Genomic DNA, 24,836 nt, shown 5'->3' with positions numbered 1-24,836 from the left:
CCTCATCTCCTTTTGCTCCTTTGAATATTTTAAGCAACCGGTCTTCTCGTGGGCTTTGAGTACAGGTAATCAGAGAGGCAAATTAAGAGCCAATGCCAAGGGGGAGCATTTTGTGACCACAGTGTAGGGGTCAGAGCTGCAGCATAAAGTGAGAATGAAAACTGGAAATGTTAACAAGGTGATCAGGGGTAAAAAAGAAGTGACAAGGGGGGGGGGTCTTACAAGAGATTCGCAGATAAAAAAAAAAACAGCTAAAAGGAATAAGGGAAGCAAGAAAATGGGTAAAAATAATGAATTAGAGGTAAGGTGTAAAATAAATGGGGTGATAGTGTGAGGTGTTACGCGGTGAGAGAATTAGGGTCCTTTGGGTGGATCTATGAGGAAGGTGATCGGGTATTTAGATGACCATTAGAGCAGGAGAACAGGTCAGTGAATCAGAATGTGCATTATCATTAAATGCTAAAAAGCCCTCTTTTGTCACGTCAAACACACACTGTGAGCCACGTGAACTATTTATAGAGGAACATGTTATGTGCTCCAGGCAAAAAAAATAAATAAAAGTCACACAGAGACACAATAAAATCACTTCCTTCCTCCCGTCGCCTCGCCTCTCTCACATCACACGGGACTGAAAGAGTCCGACCTTCATCAAGTTTAAGCTCAAAAACAAACAAACAAAAATAAACCCCAAACTTGCGTAATGGGAAGAATGACAGCCAGTCAACATATAATTAGACAAACACACAGTGATCAAAATAGCCATTTATACAGTACCGTGTCACAGTTTCAAAACTGACAGCCCCACTCAGGCTGCGCTCATTGTTATAAAGTAAGACATCTCACATAAAGCTCTGCTAGTCATGCCAGCCTCACCCATCCATATCCTTCTGTTAACTCAATAAATGACTTAAGAGACGTAGTTCTCGGTGATATGTCTGACGGGGATAGTGGCTGGAGTCTGCGTACAGAAAATCGTCAGCTCACTGACCTGCGCACCCTCTCCTCCTGGTAGTAGTTGCCTCGTTAACACCCCAAAGTCTCACAGAGTACATCAGTGCATAGGTGACTCACCGGGTCTTTAGCTTGCTGCGCTAACACGGCGTAGGTGGATATTCTGCTGCACAGGCATTTGGTATGGACAGCGGTTGACGCGAGCGTTTGGCAGCCTTCTGTGCCCCAGTTTTCTGCGCCAGCTTCCCTGGAGGTGGAGAGAAGGGTGGGGTGGGGGGGTTGGTAGAGAGGGTGTGGGGAGGTGGCACATGGGACATAGACAGTGACTGTGAGACACATAAAAACTGTCACATGACTACACATGGATACAGGAGGTGAAAAAAAAAAGCCCAACAACTTGTGAAAAGGGGAGAGAAAGTTTTAACGGACTCGTTCCTCCCCGTCGAGCTCCCCGAGCTCAGCCATTCACGGCATATACGTTTAACATTCAGCGATCGACACTCGGGCACCGCCATGCTCTTTTACTCCTTTACAGCATCACCCCACTTGTCCTTCTCCGTGTTCAGCAACCTAAACACTTTCTTTCACGTCTTTGTTCATCCTTTTTTTCTTTTTTCCTTTTATCTATCCCATCTCCCTTTACATGGAAGAATGCCCTTAGAGTCTGGGGGAAAAATGAAAAGGATTGCATCGGCGAAAAGTTAACAAAAACCAGTGAGGCCTAAATGGTGTATGGGGCTTATGTGGAACTAAATGGTCAATTGCTTTGACACCTAACACATTACTGCAAAGGAAGCAAGCGGCCAGAATCTCGTACAATAGAACCTTGAACGCTTTATTGCTCCTTTTTGGCCACCCGTTGCCTCCCTCCTTCCCACCCTTTCACTTTTCTATAAAAGCTCCCAACGGAAGGTCGAGTGTGGAGGTCAATCAATAAGAAGTGAACTAATTACCCTGAGAGTTCACACTGCACATTAACCTTACGATTAACCCTGGATATACTTTTATTTCAGTTGCCAGAGACAGGTGAAAGCCATAGAGATGTTCTAATGGGGTCAAGAAGGCCAGCTTCATGACTTACGGCAAAAGAAGGAGCAAGTAATGTGTCAGTGAGAAATATTTTTGTTTCTTTTTCTCCTCCTTTCTCTGTGTTTTGAAGCGGGTGTGGCAACGTCCAGGATTTAAAGAAGAAACATCAGAGCTGATGACAGTTAGAGTGGGTTCAGTTTCAGTCCGATCAAGCCGCAGGCAAACAGTCGCGATAAAGCAGATTAAGTGAGTATAAAACTTTTAGAAATGTCACCTCAAGATTTGAAACAGCATGAACGTTTGCTAAACTTTCATGTTTTGTTATGAATATTTGAGGTTATAGTAAAATACTTTGCAGGCTATATTCAATGTACCATGCAAATATATGAAGTAGGCGTATAGGATTTTTTTTCTTTAACCAAAGCCTCAAAAACTTTTTGCACAGATATCTGACAAACATCTTTCCAAAGTAAAGCCTTTTGTTGTAGCATGTAGGCACAACAATCTGACCACAAGAGACTCGGGTTTGATTTCAAGCAGCAGTGGCCTGCTTGAAAAAGAAAAAAAAAAAAATCAATTATTTGAAGCTAAAGACAACTCCTGTTACTGTGGTAATAGTTGCCGGTTTCAAAACAAGGATCTTTAGCAGGGGAAGAAGGGGATCTACGTGAGAACAAATGCTTCCCAGCAGGGATTTTGGGTGATGAAAACGTACCTAGCGACTGATCTTTGTGAAAGAAAACACTCTGTACTTGATATCTTTATCACGGTAACAAATAAATTTCCACCAATTTAGAAACCAATTTAGAATGTCCTTCTTTTTGAAAATCATTTTGTTAGTTAGCAAACAACACAAACTTTGTGCTGCTCATTTTGTTCTATGAACGTTTAAGGAGTGGGAGGAAAGATAAAACACAACTGGAGAGGTATATGCTGTTCTTTCTCTACTGCTTTAGTGAAGAACTTAATTACCTCATTCCAAGCTAATGGCATTGAGTACCCTCAGCAGTGGATGGAGAGAAAATTTAATAAAGCGTTGGCTGTTTCAGGACATCTATTTATTAGGATTTATATATACAGCCTATATATTTGAAAGTTATTAAATATGCAGAAATCTATAGTTTAGAATGAAATTATTATCCCCTTGTGAAACTTAAAGTTCTGTAAATATTTCCCTATGTTTTTTTAATATAACATTATTTCTACTTGCAGACAATAACAGAATTATTGTCAATGGGTCAATGTTATCATCCCACTGAAAAACTGACCTTTTTATTGAGCCGTAGCACAAACCACTGCTGCAATAATGTGCTTTATCTTTGTAATGCTCTAAGCTTGTAAAATCAAGTTAAATGAAGTTAAAACTTTTTCCACACAGTACAAAAACTTAAGCAAGGGTTTGAGCTGCCACTTGAGAAAAAACTAAATTAATCAGTATAGACTTAATAAAAACAATTGTTGATGCCCACAAAGCAGGAGACGGATAAACAAAGTTATCACAGTGTTTCAAGAACTAGTGAGAAGTATCATCAAGAAGTTGAAAGAGTGCCACGCAGTGCAGAACAAGCCGGGCAGAGGTAGGAAATAAATAAGAGACTCTGAAAAGAAAACTAGTGAGATGTGTCCAAAAACAACAGAACTACCAAGACACGAGGAAATGACTTAGTCAAGCTGGGAAATGCGGTCTCAAAAAAGACCATCAGTAGGACCATGAACAGGACTGGACTTTGAAGTCTCAGACCAGGAAAAACGCCACTTCAAGCCAGAGTGAAGGATGCCGAGTACAAGCGGAAGAAGGATCATGCAAACTGGAAGCACATCCTATGTTCATATGAGAATAGACTAAACTACTGCCTGTGCTGGAGAAAGAGGGAAGAGGTGTAAACCCAAAACAGAACAGCGTCTCTACAGTGAAACACGGTGGTGGCAGTATTATGTTGTGGGGATGCTTCAGTGTGTCTTGAAGTGGGAATCTGGTCAAGGTGGAAGGAATCGGAAATGTGAAGATTCTGAAAGTAAACCTCCAGGAGTCTGAGTTGTTGCTTCGTCTTCCAACACGACAACAACCTTGATGAAGAACTACCTCCAGAAGGCCAAAGAGAATGTTACTGACTGGCCTAGGCAAAGCCCTGACTTGAATCAGTGACAATTGGTGGGCTGAACTGAAGGCCATCACATCTGGAGGAGCATGAGAGAGCAAATGACTGCAGGCTGTTATCCAGCAAAAAGGATACACAACTGACTATTAGGCCTCACAGGGACTGTATTTTGACCCTTGTAGTTTTTTGTTTTTGTGACATACTTTTTTGTCTATGTGCAAAGTATCAAAAAGCTAAGATGTTTGGAAAGTCCTTGCTCTCTTTAACAGCACTTGGGAAATGCTTTGACTGTAAAATCTGTATATCTTTAACAATTTAAAATTTAAATGAGAGGAAGCTTGGCTGACAGCTTCACTTCAATAAAATTAACAAGCTGTTTTGATTATTTTTGTCTTTATGGTATCTTAGGTTTTTATCCAACCTTTGGGGAAATAACAGAAGGGTAGCTTTCAAAGAGGAATTCAACGATACTCCTCTGTGATGCCCGCTTAACACAGCTCTGTTGCACGAAACTCTAGATTTGAGAGCATAAATGAATTAAATAAACAAACACGCTGACTGGTTTCTGGTTCAAATGAAGAAAACTTTACTGTTGCTTTTACACCCGTCCATCAAAAAAAAAGCAAACAGACAGTTAAAAAGGTACATGCTCTGCTTGCCACTTACATCACGTTAACTGCAGATCAGTAAAAAATACCACTCAAGACTATTTCTGCTCTGACAGGCCACTTATATATGATCAGTTTGACTGTAAATGACAAGAGAGTATCAACATTAACCCTCAAAAATATGTCTGAACATGAAGGACTGCAAAGAGGATCATAAACCAGACACATGCACACACACATACACTGACACTCAATTCAAAATGTCACTAATAAGATGGGAGTTCAATCCCCTGATGATCATCATCTGCACTATGACACTTCAAAGACTAAGGATCAGAAAAACAGTTACAGCAGTGAAGCTTAGAGACAGCTTGACAGGTATCAACATGGTGCAGGGCTTTGTGTGTTTTTGTGTGTTTGAGAGAGCGACAGATAGAGGAAGATTAAAAAAAAAGACAAGGCGGGAGAGCAAAAGAATGGCAAGGATGAGGAAATATGTGTGTGGTATTTTTGCTGCTTTGGCTTGTGTATATACGTCATTTATTTTACCGACCACTGTAGCTGAATAAGGCCCAGTCACAGAGGCCTAGATGGTCTAACTGGTCATGAGGTAAAAATGAGCATTCCCTGGCTGGTTGCTAGGGCTTGCTGGAGAGAAAATGATCGCTAAAGCTCCAGTCACACAGACCTACAGTAACCCCCTAGCAACCACCTGTTTGTGGGGGGGATGTGTGCTTCTCAACCAGTCAGCAAAAAAATTGAAGATACTCCTTGTGACGGCTTTGGTCACCATGAAAGTGTTGGATTTGTTTACAAGCACAGGCCAGCTACTCTCTGAGCTGTCCTGCCCTAAACAGCCTCCCACTGGTGTCTCGTCACACCCCTGAGTAAATATATATTTTTGTCTCTGCTCTTTGTCTGACTTTCTGTTTATCCTGCTGTTTGCCATTTTGTGTCCTGCCTCATTCTTACATATTCCCCTGAGTTTTGGTTTGTCCTTTTATTATTATTATCATTTTTTTGTTGGCTTTATCCTGCTTTTCCCTCCAGTGTCCTTTGGTCACAGTCTTTGTAAGTTTATTAAAATACATTTGGTTTATTTTATCTTGCATTGGAATCCTGATATTTGCAAGAAAACAACGGAAAAACATTTCTTAATAGGCATCTGCAACCCGTTTCTGACATTTCACTAATTACCATGGTTATACATCCCACAACAATGACCACTTTTACAAATCTAATTTGTTGAGGAACTATATTTTTGAACTCTAAAAGGTTGCACTATGTGTTGGGAAATTATGCTAACACACAAATCGACTTTTGTTTTCATAGTCATATGTGCTCGTTAGCTTATATATGACCTCCCAAATGATGTCCAGTTAAGTACTTCCAAACGGCTTTGCTCACATAAGTACAGGGACGTGTTACATGTTTTTAAAGGTTAATTTATACATGGACATGAAAGCCTGTAATTTACTGCTCCAAACATTCAGACTGCATGCAATAAATAAAGACACACACACAGACACACACAGTATTCTACACTAGTCTCAGCAGAGAGGAAGTTGGCGTAATGAGAAACTATCTGACAGCACACAGCAGGGAGGGATCGCTGAAGATAACACCACACACACGCACACGCACACACACGCACGCACACAAATACACATTATCTGTGACCTCTTTGTTTTGTCTGCCGAGTTTCAAGCTTAATTGACTGCTAACCTTCATCTACTATAGCTATACTCCACTGTTGGCTTTTTGTGCCTTTCAGCAGAAAGTCAGCTTTGACTTTTATTTAGTTTTATGTCGCACACAAAGTTGGCACAAACCCCGAATGCTGGCATTGTAGATCCACTACAGCTACGGCTTCACAACACTGCTGTGACTCCCACTGGGCTCATAACAGTGTTAGATTATCAGTTAGGATCAGAGGGTGAGAAAAGATTAAAAGGACACAGCTTTTGTGCTACTTTTGTTATAGCCTTTGAATGGACCAGGAACTGCTGACAGCTCTTCTTATCATGGAAAACAGGTACCAGATGTACAAACAGGTCTCTATATTAGTACAGTTGGTAGATAGGCTATGGAATCCAAATGTATACTGCTAAGAGCTCCACCTGGCATTATAAGAAAAAACTACAAGATGTGTAAATATACATAAAATCAACCTGCTTTCTAGCATTGCTGTAACCGACACATCTGCTCTTTGGTCTTGACAAAGTTTTATTAAATGAATGCTAGAGTTGGTGATAACCCTCCATGCTCAGTGGGGATTACACAGTTTACACACACATTAAACAAGAGTTTGTAACTCGACAATGTGCTCATCGAGGGCTGCTGCTGCAAGGCACTGCGCTGCTTTGCATTGCAATAAATATAACCATTAGTATCCTAACATTTAACATGTGCACTTTATCTTTAGCTGCTTAATAAGTTACATAAGAATCAGAACTGCAGCTGACAGGGATCTTATCATTTTGCAGGTGATTTATTGTATTGGACAAACTGAAATTTTGACCTGTGATAGTGTCAGATTGCATGGTTAAGAGATCACCAATGGAATTATTCTTAATCCTGTCAGAAATGCTTACAAATATGAATTATATCACTGAGCTCGGACATTTCTCTCAAAAATGTGTATGTCTGCACAAGATGTTGATTAGTAGCACTGTTGTTACCAGATAAGCAAAAATGTTGACCTGCCAGTGGCAGAAACCTATTAAAATGCTTCCCATTTTGCTTCCTAATTGCTGGTAGAATGTTGTTGTGGCTGTTAAGAAAAAAATTGGAAAAATACTTTCCGAACAACAGCGTAAATTGACCTTTTATGTCTACTGAGAATAAATTGGCACCAAATCTTGCCTGAAAGGGCAGTGCTATGAAAGCCAATTGCCCCCTGTTAAGCAGCAAACAAAGGTTAAACATGCTTTGAATGACTAAAACTGAATGGCTTGATGAAGGGATTTCAGCTGTATGTAAGTGTAGTGATGTATTGCCAGCACCTTTATAGTCATATTAAAAAAAAAAATACAGCACATGGACTTTTTTCCAACGAACCAAACTTTGTTGAAAAGCTGATAAACAAAACCTAAAACTGACATTTTGCCATAATTTTTAGAACTTCTCTGAATCCATAAAACTATAAACTGTGTTTCTAGATAAGATAGGGGCAACCAGTCCTTTTTAAACCTCTGACATCTTGGATCTAGTATTCTCTTTCAAACTGTGTGGTGTCAAGCTCTAATGAGATCTCTCAAGGTCTGAGAAAAAAACATGTTTTGAATGCCAAAGACTAGGACAAGGGTTTCTAAATGAAATCTCCAGGTTATTTGAAATACATGATTCCACTTCATGGAAAAGTTTGTCCAGGGTTAGATGCACCAGGAAATATAGCCCAAATGCAGACTGATGCAAGAGCACTTCCATCCAATGGTGTGTTTACTTATATAATTTAAGACAAGAGGTAGCATACATTTGGGATTAGAGATATGCCTTTACTATGAAAACACCTACAAGAAGCTGTTTCTGCTAACTTTTAAGGTCAAGAGCTTATCTTTGTTTCCACAGAAAAAAAACTACATGTACTGGTATGTTTAAATAACTGTAGGTCATGCTTTAACATTTCACCTTCAGCTTTTATTCATAAGAGACCCAAATATCTTAAATATGTCTCTTGAACCACCAGCGTGCTGGCAAGTAAAGGTACAGAACAAAATGCACATTAGGTCTTTATAGACAGGCTGCGCTTTTACAGTAGATGTAAGCAATTTTAGCCGCTTTAATCCACTTATCTGAATCAGTTGGTACCATTCAATATATAGTCATAGCTAAGCATTTAAACCAGTTTTACACGAGAAAAATGTTGTTCTACACAGCTGTCAGTGATTTAATAAGGATTAACATTATCAGCTAATTTCAGCTGCTGGCAAATGCTGTCAAAACGATTTAGGAGATGTATGCAAAAAAATTGTTTAGTCCATTTTAAGTTCATTGCTCGGCTTCCCGGGACTCATTTTGGTGTTGTCAAATGTTTGCAAAAATCTTTTCCTGTGTTCTTCAATGGTCAGAAATGCAGCGAAGCAAAGGAGGAAAACAATAAAAATGTGGAAGCGGAATAGGCAAACAGCAATAAAGCGCAAAGAGGTGAATAAAGCATTGGGGAATGACAGAATTATTTCACGCATAGATGGAAATCAGTAGCACGAGAATCACAGAAAGTTTTGTCCTCATTACGGAAAAGAATTCTCCGAAGTCAAATTGCTATAAAGTCTGTAGACGACTGCAGGACCAGGTATAATGTCCACTGCATGAAATTGTGAAGACAGTGAGCAAATTGCCACAGACAGTGTGTAACCCAGTGCTGTAAAGCTTTTTTGAAGATAAGAGAGAGTAAAGTCATTGTCTATAGCAGAGGGAGAGCTGGTGATAGACAGTGGAAACAGAGAGCTAATGAGTCATAGGCAGAAGGACCAGTGTGAAGGGGAGGGTTTGCTGTACTATCAAAGAATTGTGAGTATTATGGAAGTAAATGACCTCAAGAAGGAAAGGATTCAGATATACCACTGTGTTCAGATTCATCTACGTACATGTGCATCAGTGGTATCATATCGCAATGATAAAAACGTATGATAACAACTGAATTATGTACTTATTGCTCACTTGTGAATTTATATAGTAATAATTTTTCCATCAGTATCTATACTATATACTGATCTGTACTATGTACAGAAGAAGACTGTACATAGTGCATTTTGTTTTGATAAGCTCAGGTTGTTTTAACTACTACTAATATAGTACTATGTTTTTCCTTATTTTGTATTAGCATTTACACAAATAAATAATGTGCTTAACTGACATATTACAGTCAAGCTAACTGCTCAGTTACACGAGAGTAGAAAATAAGACAGAAACCATGTTAGAAATATCAAGAAGTAGCCTGGTGAGTGCATGAAACTTTTCTAAATAGATGAAATAACATCTCTCAGACAGACTGACAAAAAGTCTGTGTCGATGACCACAAGACATCTGAACTGCTCTTCACAACAAGGAACTTGACTCAGCTGATTGCCAAATGGTTGCATTCTGATCAGTTCCCAACCAACATTGCACACACAGCTTTCTTATTCTTATTACAAAGTGAAGTGTGAACACTGCATGTAACGGTGCAAATCCACAGTAGTAAAACAAACAGAGAAAAGGTTGTAGTTAATTAAAGTATTGAATTTAGCTGCTACAGTATCAAGGATGAGATATGTGCACGATATCATCTTTCAAAAGCCAACTAATATTTGTTGAGATGGCTGTTTGGGTAATATGTTTGCACTGGATCTGCTTTTATGCACTGTGTATTTTTACCTTCTTCTTTTATTTTTTTTTTTGTGAGGTTTCCTGACATTTTTGTACTGCTCTTATTTCTGCATTTGTGACTCCTGTCTGTGAAATGTGTTACATAAATAAATATTGCTTGCTTTCACACTCGTGGCGCACGTGAGCAAAAACAGAAGCCATCTGTTTTTACTGTTGCCCTGTATGAGGTGCACCCTGATTCTAAAGAGACAACATACTAAGCAAGATTACTAAACTCCGCGGGCAGTGGCGACATGTCATGGATTCAAAATGTTTAATCACATTGTGATTATCTGCTTGTACTTTATAAGAGAACACAAGGGTCATCCTGGTGTCACAGCTTTCCGTTGCCATGTTAAATCCAACGGGCTGGATTTTAATCCGGTCAAGAAATTTTTAAATGTTACTGAATTTCCTGATGCTCCAGCTGTTTAAATGTGAAACTAAAGGTTTTTTTATTTACTGCTTAATTTGTATTCTTCAAATGTAATTTGCAAATGCAATTTATGTTATTGTATGTCCGTGTCATTGTGTGTAAGATGCACTAAATAGTATTTGTTTGGCCAACATGTTTGAGGGAACTCTTCAGGTAAAAATACAATATCAAGTGTTATGTTATAGGTTTTATATTGTTTAGATATTTGTGGGGCCATATTTAGAATCTTTTTTAGTTATTGTTGAGTCAATATCTGCTATAGCATGTCATGCTGCTGTAACCTACTATTACTGCTACAACAACATGTACTACAACAGTAATGAGAATGTATTTAACAGGAAACTTTTCGAAAACACAGGAACAAAGCAGAAAAATTAATAAAACAATTCAGCACAATGGCATTAAATTTGAGTTACTGAAAGCACATGGAGCTAAATAAGGTAACATGCATATGTATTCTATTACCTACTTGTGATTACATCTTTCATTCATAAAAAGTAACTTCAAGCTGATAACCTTTGGTTCTAGATGTGACATCTATACAGTAGGCAGAATGTACAGCTCAGTCATCTGTCTCAGGAAAAATAACTGTATTTACAATTAAATTGAAATAACTGCAACAAGTTTTCATGAAAATCCGATTTTTGAAATAACCACATGGAATTCATGTTACCAGATGTGTTGACTACATGGGTGCAGACTCTGTGTTGGAGAGCTAAAAGCAAACTGATTTAGAAAAACAAAATCACTCAATGAAGCAGACTCCTTTACGCAATGTCACAAATGAAGGGAAATGGTTAGGACGTGACTGGGTGGGTTAAGGGCTTTCTCTCTCTTTTTTAATGTGTTGTTTCATTGTGGATTTTTTTCTGACTGATTAAAATGTTGTATTTATTTTTTAAACATCCAAAGAATAAGATCAACAGCAATAGTACCGTAAAGTTTTCTTTTAACAAAACTTTTTAAACTGCGCTGTTTATCTGAATATAATACTGAATGGTATATACTGTTAGGGATCTAGTCTGAACCAAGGTTGAATCCAGTGGTGAAAACAGGAAAACAAATGTATAGAAGAGATTATCTTTTCTGATAGACATCACTTCTGTGGGTACCAGGGAGCCAGACAGCACATTTACCAGACGGGGAGTAAATCCTCGCCTCTTACTTAAAATATAGCTCGAAAGCACTGACACAAATCTTCACATGACTCAAATCATCTCTGCTTCCTCAACGCTACATACCACCTACGGTGAAGGATTGACTACTACACATTTGTTGTGGTATACTGCAGCAAACATATCTGCCAGAATATAAGCCCATGTTTGTGTGTGTCTGCATGCATAAAACTATTTGACCCAGATTTGAACTGATTTTAAGCGTTCCTCTGTTCCACCGGCCGACGTAAAGACTGGTCTTATAACCAGAAGAACATGCTATGAGATTATGGGAAGCTTGTCGTGATGTTTACATGCAAGGCTGTACAGATTATGTTTTTGAATGTACACGAGACATTTATTGATTTGAAGGCTGTGTTTGGTGAAATGACTCAAAGAAAAACATAATTTACGCGTCTCTTCTGATGCACGCATCGCTTTTGTGGCAGGGTCAGTGCAGGACATAAAAGTTTGTGCCTTGCGGTTGCCTCCACTCACCAGTCAGCTGCAGATTACATTAGTGATGCACAATGACACTTGCTTCCTTTCTGATCTGATACCCAAAATAACCCAGTCTGGTATTGCCAACAAGAGTGCCAACACAGATCCTTGCAAAGCTTAAGCATTAGGAAACGATATAAAAAGTAGGCTGTAGCATTTCATTCCTCATCTTGGTGTATTCTGATGCTTTTGACACTTGCCTGCAAGCAAGAGATCATCATATTTCTATTTTTTCAATCTCCTTTTAAAGTCACCAGGAACTTCTCTACTGTTTACACTGCATTTTTCAAAATACCACTGTGGTCAATTGCAGTTGGGTCTCTTTGATTTCATTATGGCTTTGGTCAGGTGGTAGACCAGGTCATCTAACAATCAGAAGATCAGTAGATTGACCCTAGCTCCTCCTTGGGCATGATAGTAAACCCTGAGTTGCCTTTGATGCAACCATTAGCTTGTGTGTGAATGGTAGAAAAAAGTGCTTAGATACAGATAAAACCACGGTACTAATGTGTGTGTGACTGGGTCAATGAGCCAAATGAGGGCTCAAACAAGAGTAGCGAGGTGCTATCTAAGTACCAGTCCATTCACTATCTAGTATGGACCTCAAACTAGCATAAAGAACAAACCTCAGCTATTGTGTCAAATTGACCTAATTTTATGTTGAGCATCATCACTGGTAATGAAAGCTGTGTTTCTAGCTCCAACCCAGAAACCAAACAGTAGTCTGATTTTCAGGGCTGGAGTTGTGAAACCATTTCTTACACAGGGCACATGACTGTACTGAATGATGTATGTAGCCTCTCAAAATGCACTAGCTACTATTGAAGAACGGTAGTACTGCACATGTTTAATCAAAAACATACACAGTATTGGCAATAAAATGCATATCACAGTATCACAGGGCTGAGCTGATTTCTCTCTCTGAACTGAAAAGTCGAAGCCCTGTCTTTGTACAGCTTTTAACTGTGGTATTACTTTAATCTGCGTTTGATTTTATCATTCTGAAGAAAATGACATTCTGCAATTTTAGGAATTGAAGGCTCCTATTGTATAAACATGAGCATACAAACTAAACCCGAGATGGATTTAAATGACTTCCCAGCAGTTAGTGATAAACGTTGCCATAGCTACACACTCTCTTTTCTTTACCTGGATGCTGCCTGCCACTGCTTAAAAACCAAAAAAATCAGTGACAGAAAACTGTCTCAACCTTTCTTCTCCTCCTCAGACCCACCGCGTCGGCTCACACATATAAACTGATGTAGTTTGTGTATGATGATCAGAAGGAAGTACTTTTTAAAAGACTTCTTATTGTATCATTTTTTTTATTATAATACATGTGCCTCAAGTTACTCAGCTCAAATAGACAAATACTTTAAATGTGAAGAATGAACAAAGAGCTCAAACTCCTAAATCATATAAAGATGTTCTTCATTTGGGTCATGGGTCTAAAGACGGAGGATATCTTTTGATGTACACACTGTGAAGCCAATTATAGCAACTTTTTTTTGATCCGTGATATACCGACAAAGAAATAAAATTGATTTGACCTAACATGACCGGACTTCCAGTTTCTGGGCACGGTTTACTTCCTGAGGATCCTCAGGAAGAACCGCCTCACCCAAAAACTTCTATGGCTTCTCCATAGAGAGCATACTCACATGCTACATCTGTGTGCGGTTCACCAGCTGCACAGCGGCAGAGAAGCAAATGCTTCAGAGGCTCATCATCACTGCCCAGAAGCTGATCGGATACCCTCTCCCCTCCCTGGAATATCTTTACAATTCCCGCTGCCTCAAAAAAGCCCAGAGCATCCTGAAAGATCCATTCTGCACCGGACACTTTCTGTTTGAAGTGCTGCCCTCAAGCAGATGTTTCAGGACATTAAGAAGGACAGACAGATTAAAAAAATAGTTTTTATCCAAATCCTTAACTCTGCTAAATGCTGCTGGAACTGTGCATTCAAAAAAGAAAGAAAGAAAATCAATCATGCATGAATGCCTATAAAATGTGAAGCATCTCGTATGTATGAGATGAAAAACTTTCCCTTTTGGAATTTTGTATGGTTACTTTTAGAGACTTTAGAGTTTTTAATGTAATATATAGTAAGATTTTCTTTTTAGCTGCCATATTTTAAACCTATATGACATATTTGCACTGATGCAGTTTCATTGAATTTCTTTGCCTAAAAGGAATGACAATAAAGATATTATTTTTACGCTTTATTGTACTCATTCTGCTACTGCTGTATGTATGTCTACAATATTAGATGTCAGATTTCTTGCATGTGTTCACGTGCATTTTCCATTGTTATACCTCTCTGACCTGTCTTCCCCATGTGATGTTTGTGTAATGTATGTATTAGTGGTGCAACGGATCGCGGTTGATCCGTAATCCGAACCGATCCCACTCCACAGTTCGGCACGCACGTGATCCGAAGATTTGAAAAATAAGGAAAAAAAGTATGTGTATGGTGCGTGTGGTCAGTCTGTCAAGCGATAGTTATGGCCAGTGCTAGCAGTCCAAGTGGAGGAGCAGAGGAGTTTGCGGCATTTAAGCAGCCCTTTGCTGCCCAATCCGACCGGGCTAAAGCTATTACAAAAGCTATTGGGGTGTTTAGCTGCAGACGGGAGGCCGTATTTCCTTGTGCAAAACAAGGGGTTTAAACTATGATGAATGTGCTTGAGCCACGCTATGATATCCCGTTGCGTGTCCACTTTAGTGACAAGATTGTACCAAGGCATGAGCAGGAAAAGTTTAAAGTTATGGCTGAACTGTCCCAGGCATCTTATATTGCCCAACTACGAACGGGTGGATCTCCAGGTCAACGGAAAGCTACGTGACCGTGACCGCTCATTATATCAGAGCGGAGTGGTAGATACAAAGCCCTGTACTGCCCTATATTGCACCTTAATTTTTTTTATATAATTGCGTGGAATGAGTCTTGAGTTGAATGTTTTTAATAGGCAAAAAATACTTAAAAAGTTAATAGGTAAATGTTAAAATTTTGCCTTTTTTTCTTTTTTGCAGATCCGAAAATTTATCCGATCTGTGACTTAAAACCGTGATCCGATCCGAACCGTGAGATTTTTGATCCGTTGCACCACTAGTATGTATGGTCGGAATTGTAAGATGGCGCTGGCGAGGCTGGCAGCCTTAACCCAATTTTCCTCGGGATTGAATAAAGTATTATCAATCAATGCTTGGGCAGGAAAGCCCATTCTAACACAACACAAATATTTAGCTGTGACAGTGCACAAAATTGGATGTTGCTGCTAATGAGCAGATTTTAAAATGTAGATGTTTCACATACATCTTCACCTCTGAAGCAAAGAAGATCACACTTCCAAGGGGCCTAACAAAGTTTAGTGTAAATGTGACTTATGATCGAATTCTCCTTATTTGTTCCTAAGTTATGGTGTTAAACAAAGGCTAGATCATTTATTTATTTATTTAACAGCCATTATTCACTTATGAATTCTTGAGTTAAAGCCAAAAAACTTGACCTTTAACTAACAGAATCTAATTAGCTTAGCCTTGAGTCCGAGTGAACATTCGTGCCAAATTCCAAGAAATTCCTCAAGGTGTTCTTCCAACTAGGACAGTCATCCAGGCATAAAAGATAAAGTAGCCATATCAAGGCCAGACTTTGAATATTACAAATGTTTTTTTTATAGAAACGTACAAAGGCAGCTTACAGCGTCATTATTCCTCCTCCAGCCGAGTGAAAATTGAAATAGGTCGCTATTAAAGATCAATGCGCAGTTCGTGCTCACTATTCATTATCCTTGTCGTGTCTGATGTTTTATGTGGTTGTCACCAAAATGCCCTTTCCTAATTTCTCCCGATTCTTGTGTAGGGAGAATGCTTTGTCAGTGACCTCTACAATCCAAATCTTCTTCTCTCTGCCCTTAAGCTAATTTATAAGCTTCTTTCTCGGGATTATCTTCCTTCCTGGTGTGCAAGCTACTGAGCACACAGGAAAGCTAGACATACAGATTTTAGCTGCAGCCATAAATGGTCTGCCATTCTGCCTGCCTCCACTCTGCGTTACCACAAATATGCCGCATACAGTGGTGTGAAAAAGTGTTTACCCCTCTCCTGATTTGTTAGTGTTTTGCATATTTGTCATAATTACATGTTTCAGATCATCAAACAAATAGAGTAAATACAAAACCCAGTTTTTAAATGATGATTTAATCGATTAACAGAGAAAAGTTATACAAACCTATCTGTCTCTGTGTGAGAAAGTAATTGTCCCTCTTGTCAAATCATGAAGTAACTCAGAGTTCAGTTTTTACTAAAGACACTCACTGTCAAAACAAGAAATCATTTAAATAGAACCTTTCTGACAGAGTGAAAGAGTCTAAAAGATCTCAAAAAGCAACACATTATGCCACAATCTAAAGAAACACCAGAGAAACCAAGTCAGAGGCATCTATCAGTCTGGACAAAAATGATCTGCATGGTGGAGTTCAAGGAGAAGACCACTGCTAACCAGAAAGAACACAAAGGCTTGTCTCACATTTGCCAAAAATAGACATCTTTATGATCCCCAAGACCTTTGGGAAGCATTTTGTGGACTCACAAGACAAAAGTTGAACCTTTTGGAAGGTGTATGTACCATTAAATCTGGCACAGCATTTCAGAAATGAACCATCATACCAACAGTAAAACATGGTGGTGATAGTGTGGTTTCTGTGGCTGTTTTGCTGCCTTAGCAAAACAGCCACAGAAGTCTTAGCACCTGGAAGTCTTAGCAAGTCTATAAATTCTGCTGTCTACCAAAACTTGCTGAAGGAGAATGTCTGGCCATCCGTTCATGAGCTCAAGCTGAAGCACATTTTGGAGGACAGTGATCCAAAACACACCAGCACGTACATCTCTGACAGGCTTAAGAAAAACAAAATGAAGACTTTGGAGTGGCCAAATCAAAGTTCTGACCTGAATCCAATTGAGATGCTGTGGCATGACCTTAAAAAGGCAGCTGCCCAAACAGCCTCCAATGTGGCTGAATTACAGCAATTCTGCAAAGAAGAGTGGACCAAAATTCCTCCACAGTGCTAAAAAAAACCTCAATGCCAGTTACTTCAAATGCTCGATTGCAGTTGTTGCTGCTAAGTGTGGCCCAACCAGTTATTAGGTTTAGGGGGCAATCACTTTTTCACACAGAGCAATGTAGGTTTGGATTTTTCCCCCATTTAATAATAAAAACAATAAAAAACACCTTCATTTAGAAACTACATTTATTTGCGTTATCTCTGTCTAATATTTAGTTTTTTTTGATGACCTGAAACATTTAAGTATGACAAACATACAAAAAAAATGTAAATCAAGAAGGGGCCACACATTTTTTCCCACCACTGCATGTATGAAGAATGTGGTTCCTTGAAAAAGACCTGAGGAAGATTTGGGATTCTCTGAAAGCAGGACGTGCTCTAAGCATCGTGCTAACTCTTGGTCTCATAATAGACTAACACAGTGCCCTCTCAGCCTACTTTCAGCGACATAACAGTAAAGAGGATAATGTGGAAGTTAGTGAGATAGACATAAGGCAAATACTGCACTTGGCTGAAGGTCAGAACCTTGTAAGAGCATGTTCGCAGTGCATAATTGGCAGAAAAACTTAACACAACATCCATAACAAGCCTCTTAAAATAATAAGGTATTAAGCTGATGGAGATGTTACTTACCTACCAATCCTCACGCCCTGCAGGTCCAGCAGCCAAGGCAAAGTATTCCAACACACAGTCCAAGTCAAGCCTTCTAATCGCTATTAATCGCTAATAACATCTTCCTCTAAAACATTCCCCAGACAAACAGCACCAGTGCTAAAGCTCCATTTCACTTGCCACATGATGAAGAAATCAACAACATCAACCAATCAGTAATGCATGAAGGAAGAAAAATTACTGAATGTAGAATAAACAAGTTCTTCCTTATATAACTTCTTCACCCAAATAAAAAAGCAGAATCTTCCTTACCTATGAGCTACCCACAAGTATCCATGATGTTCAGCAGCAAAAACAAACCATAGCTACAGCTGTACACACAGCTACTTAGAGTTGAACTTAACCCCCCTCCTACAAAAAAAATCTACTTACAGGCATCAAAAAGTAACCTAAAACCAACTGTCCTTAACTAGTCACCCCAGCTTTTTGCACTGAGAATTGAAAATCCCACATTAACACGCTCCCTGGGGACAGTTGTGATAGTTGGAGAAACTAACTGAGAGCCTGTCCATGCCTTTAACAGTCAATGGAGACAGAGCGCGCATAAGCCTGGCCGACTCCCTCTTCCCGTGCTGACTCGCTATTTGACACAGTCTTGATCCCTTTTGCTCTGTCAGATGGAAAAGTGGAGCAAGCCGTATCAGCCATCCACCCCTCCTACTGGTGGCTCTGCTGCTTCTGTGTGTGTGTGCGTGTGTGTTTGCATTTCTGTTTAATCTTAGTCTGCAACAATAGTGGGAAAAAAAACCCGATGCACAAGTAAAAATGTTGCAATTCTTTTGTTTTAGAGCTAGATTTAAAAAGAAAAAAACAGATAAGTAACTTATTGTTAGCTATGACTCCTGAGAAATCTAAAAACGAGTTTAATAAAAACTGAAACAAAACACAATGAAGTGGGTGTATAATGTACTTATCATTTCCACTGTATTATCTGATGCACACTGTATAATAGCATATTTTTGCGTTTTGCAAACAAATTGTGAATATATTTATATTTAATTTACCATCTCTGAGATAACAGTATTTAACCTAACCTACTTAAGGTTGAAGGAGGGTGAACTACGTATCCCAAAATGCACTAAGCTAAAGCTAGGCTGAAAAAACACTGTCCATGTAGGAAATGTAAATAAAGGGTCATGTAGGCAGTATTTAGGATTTATTCAAGGAATAATACAAAAAAGAGTTTGAAAGTTCTTTACTGTGAGTGTGTGAGTAAAAAGGACAATGCACAACTCAATGTGATACATACTTAGACTTTCAGGCAAGCGTTATATCCAAGAAGGACAGACAATACTCTGCATATTTTTAAATCAATTCCTTCATTTACTCCGGTCTTTGATTCACAAGCGACCACATGACAGAGCCCAAAGCTTCCCAATATGAGAATTAAAAGTGTCATCCACTTGGCTCATTGCTACTTGCCTCTATGCTTTTCTGTAAAGTAAATGCGATTACACTTTGGCCAGATTTGTGCCCCACTGGTTTTCTTGGCAGTGTGCAGAATATGTCTTTGACTTTTTAAGTCATTTAAGGTTGGAACCTGCCAATGCCAAAGCCGATAGTGGCGCCAGATCAGTCTGAGCCCAAAGCAAGCCCCAATCTACCGTGTCAGATTGTTGATGTCAGAGCTACTTTGTCTGCACATCGGGTTTTATTACTCTATGGCAGCGATGGGTGGCAGAGGGGTAGAGTGGGTTGCTTGGGTCTTTAACCACTGTTCCCCGATCAAGCTGAAGACCGTGGGGATTAGCGAAAGGATTAAATGACCTTCAGCCTTTCATGCCATCCATCCATCTAAAGTGTATATTACATTTATCTCCCACTGCTGGGTTTCATTCTTATGCATGTTTTGAAATCTCTGTGAGCCAAACTATTTCTGCTTTGTCACTTCCGTGGCAGGAGATTGCTTCTATTGGAATAGTAACACACGAGTGATAAAGAAAAAACTAAATGTCTTAGTGATGTAATGTATATCTTACGGATGCTGGCACATCTTTCAAATATCTAACAAAATCACAGCAACCCATAAAGCGACTCATTCTTTACAGCAGAGTGAGTGTGCGGAAGTCGCTGTGTTAGTACTTCAGTGGGATATCTGACTGAACCCCCCCTTAGTGAGGGTCAAATCCCAGGGAAGCTAGCAGCAAGGTCAGGAACCACAGCAAAAACCAGCTGAACACCTGCAATCATATCCCAGCAGAAGAGAGAAACAGGGCAGAAAATAAGCAAGAGGAGGTTGGATGACCAAGACTGACTTAGTTATTATTTCTATTTTTATCTCAGGGCCTTGTGTACAATACCGCCATACATGTTCACGCAATGCGTTCTCTTGTAATAGCTGCTGTTTGCTTACCTGAGTTTCTAGTTTTGAAGCGTGTAAAACTTTTATGAGGGCTAAATGTAGCAGCTTCCATTCAAGGCAGCGAGGAAAATGAAAACAGGTTGAGACTTGGTTGAGGGGACAGGCACACGGGGGAAGACTGGGAGGGATGGCGAGCTCAACGATTTGGGTGGGCAGATGGTACCGACATATGGGCCTGTTAGGGGCTAAATAAATAAATAAACACTCGCACATAAATACTGAGATGAACTGTGAGTGCCACACACTGTCGGCCAACTTAGCCAGCTGAGAGAGAGAGCGAGAACGCAAATGGGAGAGAGCTTCCGCTGAAATGGCTGGCAGATTTCTAAATAGAACACCACTGCAGAAAAAACATGCGCGCACACACAGTTGTGATGGGGATGACAATAGGCTTTGCAGATTTGAGCCTCAGTGTGATGCCTAATCTCCAAGTAAGTGTACATCATCAATGTGGGTATTTTAACAAAAGAGGGGGGTAAAAGATACAGAGAGAATATAATCTGTGTTTCAAATGTGGGTGCATTTGGGTGCACTAAATATAGTCTCCATATACAGGTCATGGAGTGGCAAAGCTTTTTCTTCCATCTCCCCTTTCTGCCTCTGTCTGGTTCAGCTGCTGCCATGTCTGCCTTGGTACTATCTATACGTTCTCCACATCTCGCCTGCCTCCTGCTCAACTCCCAAAAGCTTGTGGCTAGTTCCTGAGAGAGGCGTTATCCTGCAAATTCTCCTGTACACTAATGCCAATCTTTTGTCAGGATCTGGCGTTCGGCATAGGGAAACAAATATAGTAAGACTGATACGGCACTGGTTTTTTTGTGCCTGCCTGCTTGCTCTCTGAGCAATTTACAGATGTTTGTGCACATAAATTGTACAGGTGATTATCAGATTAAAATCAGAAATTCATTTTTGACTTCCTCTGGCTGAAATGTACCACCTGCCTTCATTACACTGCCTCACACATTTCCATAGACGCCTCTGTGCACCCAAAGGTGATGTTATGAGCACTTGTTTATAGGCTGTTTATACTGAAAATTTCAAGTGTGTACATGGGTTTAATGTGTAAGCAACTATTTCAACAACAACCTATCTTCGACAATTTTTGAGAGTAGCTGGCTGACACAAGCATTAAAAATGCAGATACTCCCTTATGCTCCTACCTTGGTTCGGTACTTGTGAGTGAAACATTCCTTTTTTCGTTGATTATGTTTTCTCGGTACAGGATATCGAAAGCAGCCATAAAGCATGCTAAATGTAACTAAACACTGTATATGTGGCATGCCGATATAAATATGTCAAATCAACCGAGGTCAGGATGTTTGTCTGTACGCATCTTTAGATTTCTACAAGCACATTAGTAAAACCCAAAAACAAAAAAACAAACCAAAGAGTGCATTCCTTCTGGTGCACGCACGTTTTTGATTGGTTGACATCGCTGCCATCTCGCCACTTTATATTCTGCTTGGCTCTCTGCCCTCGTCATGTCTGCAAATTTAATTTGATTGCAGCTGTAATCTGCCAGCTAGTTGATTGACTTTGCCAAGCATTGTTCCTCTCCTGCCTTAATGGAGAAGGGGTAGTTTAAGTTACAACGTCTTATCCTGTCCCTGCACTCCCATTGTGTGCTTTGGTCACCAGAGAGTACTCTTCTAGAACTGGGTAAACTAATGGGATCTCCAGGGAGAATTTGAGCTGACCTGAATTTTCTGTCATCCGTCTTGTTGTCACATTAGACAGGAAGGTCTTCAGTGATGGCCCTCTGACAAATTCAATTCTTAAGTTATCGGTTGCTGTGAATCATCATATGTCAAATATGTTTCCAAAAATTATTTATATTCTCATACAGCCCAACTGGATTAGCAAATACATTTTGAAGAAAAGTGATATCATCATGATTGTATTTTTATTGACAATAAAAATGACATCACTGTCAGTCTGTACACGGGTCACATTCACTCACTTGTGCTGGGGTTTCTAAGCCCAGAGTTTAATCTGTGTCATGAGAAATCCCAGAAGTGTAATAATAATTCAACACTTAAACTTTATATGATGATGGAGGCCATGGGTCAAGGTTAAAAGCTACAAAAGGAAGAAGTATGTCATGTTTATATTGAAGCTGTTGGGTTAATGGCAGTTCAGGCAGGACCACTTTAGCAAAAACATTATTGATATTTCAGTCTATACTAATTTATTATTTGGCAAAATTACTTTGTTGTGGCACCTTGTTGATTTTCCAAATACACTCATGAAAAGTCAAAGATGAAGAAGAGCAGCACAATCCCGAGCACTTAACACGGCAATGACAACAGAGACATATTACACTAAGTAAAGGCTTCCTCTCCTCACCCCCAACCGGTTGCATGGTTGCAGATGGCTGCCCCTCCCTGAGCGGTTCTGCCGGAGGTTTCTTATTGTTAAAGGGGATTTTTTCCTTTACACTGTCACCCCAGTGTCATAGGGGGATTGTTGTTGGTGTTTTCTCCCTGTTAATGTAGAGTCTTTACCTTACGATATAAAGTGCCATGAAGCAACTTTTATTGTGACCTGGTGCTACATAAATACAATTGAACTAAACCAAATTGTACGATACAACATGAGGATCGGGGGTGCAAGTGGGTTGTGAATCAGCTTGCAGACTGCAGTTGTGCAGAGGATGGTAGCTGGGCCATGAGCTTTTGTGAACTTGTATTTAGCTCATCTGGTCTGTCAGAATTGCAGCTAATCTTACAGTCAAGCTAAAAGAAAGCATGCGTGGAGACTGCAGCATGACATATGATTGCAATCTCATTGCTTTTGAAAAAGCTGCTGTGAAGACAGGAACCAGGTTTGCGATCACTTGCAGTCGATTGCCATCTTCAAAATGACTTTGGTCAAGATGGTGGTGAAACAAAACAATAAAATAGATGGATAAGAAGATTATCTTCTAGTTATATTCTACTCAATGAATTGGCATTTGCAATCTGTTGTCAATTGTATATACAGGATTTCACATCACCAGTTTGCATTCAGAATCAAACTAGAACCTACTTGAAATGTAAAATTATGAAATTCTTTCATAAATAGTGACTTTGTTGATGCAAGATGGCGAGTTACCTGTAAAGTAAAGGCACTCAACAATCTAAACTAAATTACTTGATTTTTTGAAATTTAGTGCTGGTCAAGGTTAACAAGAACTCCTACCAAAGCAGACTATTATGCCAAATTTCAGTCTAAAACATACACGGGTTAAGAATTTGGGATGTAAAATTTGTTAACACAAATATCAACAAGTGCAAAACTTTAAATATCTTAATTCGTTTGGTTTAAAGATTCCCAGGTCCAACATTGCTGAACTGGGAGAGAATGAATGTGGCAACATTGGTACTGGAATTTTCTTCTATTAATGACATGTTTTCGGTGCTTTGGGGACTGTCGATAGCGTGCACACTTTTAATGATTTTAATACATGCTTCAGTGTGTGACCAATTTAGAGTTACCACACTTAATGGCTACCTTTAATTTTCTGCACATCATTAAGGGTCTCCTTTGAGGCACAACAGATGATCATTAGCTTTTAGTTATTTGTTATGCTACAATACAGCTCTAGCATTTTTTAAATGAACTACAGCCAGATTCACAGCCAGAACAAAAAAAATCAGTAAAAGGAAATTCACGGGCATTGCTCAAATGTTAAATTGATATCCAGGATCTAACAACATCTCCCATCTTTCATACAGTTGATTACCCACACTCACTACATTAAAGGCACTGGTACTTATATAGCACCTTTCTACTTAATTCGGGTACTCAAAGCGCTTGCTTTCTTTCATCCAATAACACTTACACATTCATAAAGTGTTTCTTTATCTACACCTGAGCACTTTTATCTAACATTCAAAACAGACATCACACAAATAATGGGACAAATCAGGCAAATCCTTCATTCAACACAGTGCCTCTAAGAGCCCAGATTTGATTCACTGACCCTGGTAGGTTGGTAGACGGCTCACCTAACCACCTGGTTCTTCAACCAGCATTTGTTGCAAGTCAGTCATTGTGGTGTGTTGGCTGACTTGTAACAAATACTGTTCGGGTCCACATGCTGCTAAACCTCCATTTTTAAAAAATGAATACATTTACAGATTGACAATATGCCTTGTTTCTTCAGACTTCAACCATCCAATCCAATAAATGGCATAAAACAATAGTCAATAGCAGAAGAAGCTGTTTGGCATTGGAAGAAAAGATTTGGTAAGTTTTTCACTGTGCAACCCACGTAATCGACTCTGTTGCTCAACCTCCTCACAAAACACGGCATCATTTAAGGGAAAATGAAGGCTTTCCAATGGTATAAGCTTTATTCTCAAGCAAGACTGTTACAACAAAAAAATAACCGGCCAAAAACAAATTCCCTTAATTTTTGCGTTTATACTTAAAGTGTAACTAGGCCATGAACTGAAACCAAAGCCTGGTTTTAACTTTGTTTCTTATAACTTTGGTATTGACAGACTATCCGATCAATATGTGGGTTAATGGTAAATGCAGGATGATCAATTGTCCTGGTTTATATTATTTAGTTCACCAGCTGACCCACAATACAGAGCAAAGAAAAAAAGAAAACTGTTTGTGATGTAGT

General features: G+C 39.4%; 1 protein-coding gene across 11 annotated transcripts in view; it reads right to left on the bottom strand.

Moving 5' to 3' along the window:
• adgrb2 (adhesion G protein-coupled receptor B2) overlaps nucleotides 1-24,836 on the bottom strand; it is a 250,724-nt gene that overhangs the window by 60,422 nt on the left and 165,466 nt on the right. For all 11 annotated transcript variants that reach the window (XM_087835579.1, XM_087835569.1, XM_087835574.1 and 8 more), the window contains one exon: nucleotides 1,072-1,198. In XM_087835579.1, coding sequence (XP_087691705.1) covers nucleotides 1,072-1,198 — 127 coding nt within the window. The remainder of the gene's footprint in view (nucleotides 1-1,071; nucleotides 1,199-24,836) is intronic.

The sequence above is a fragment of the Neolamprologus brichardi genome, chromosome 22 (genome assembly GCF_056152115.1).
Source record: "Neolamprologus brichardi isolate AB-2024 chromosome 22, ASM5615211v1, whole genome shotgun sequence".
Classification (NCBI taxonomy): domain Eukaryota; kingdom Metazoa; phylum Chordata; class Actinopteri; order Cichliformes; family Cichlidae; genus Neolamprologus; species Neolamprologus brichardi.
The sequence above is the reverse complement of the archived record's forward strand: the minus strand, read 5'-3'. Positions and strand labels throughout refer to the sequence as shown.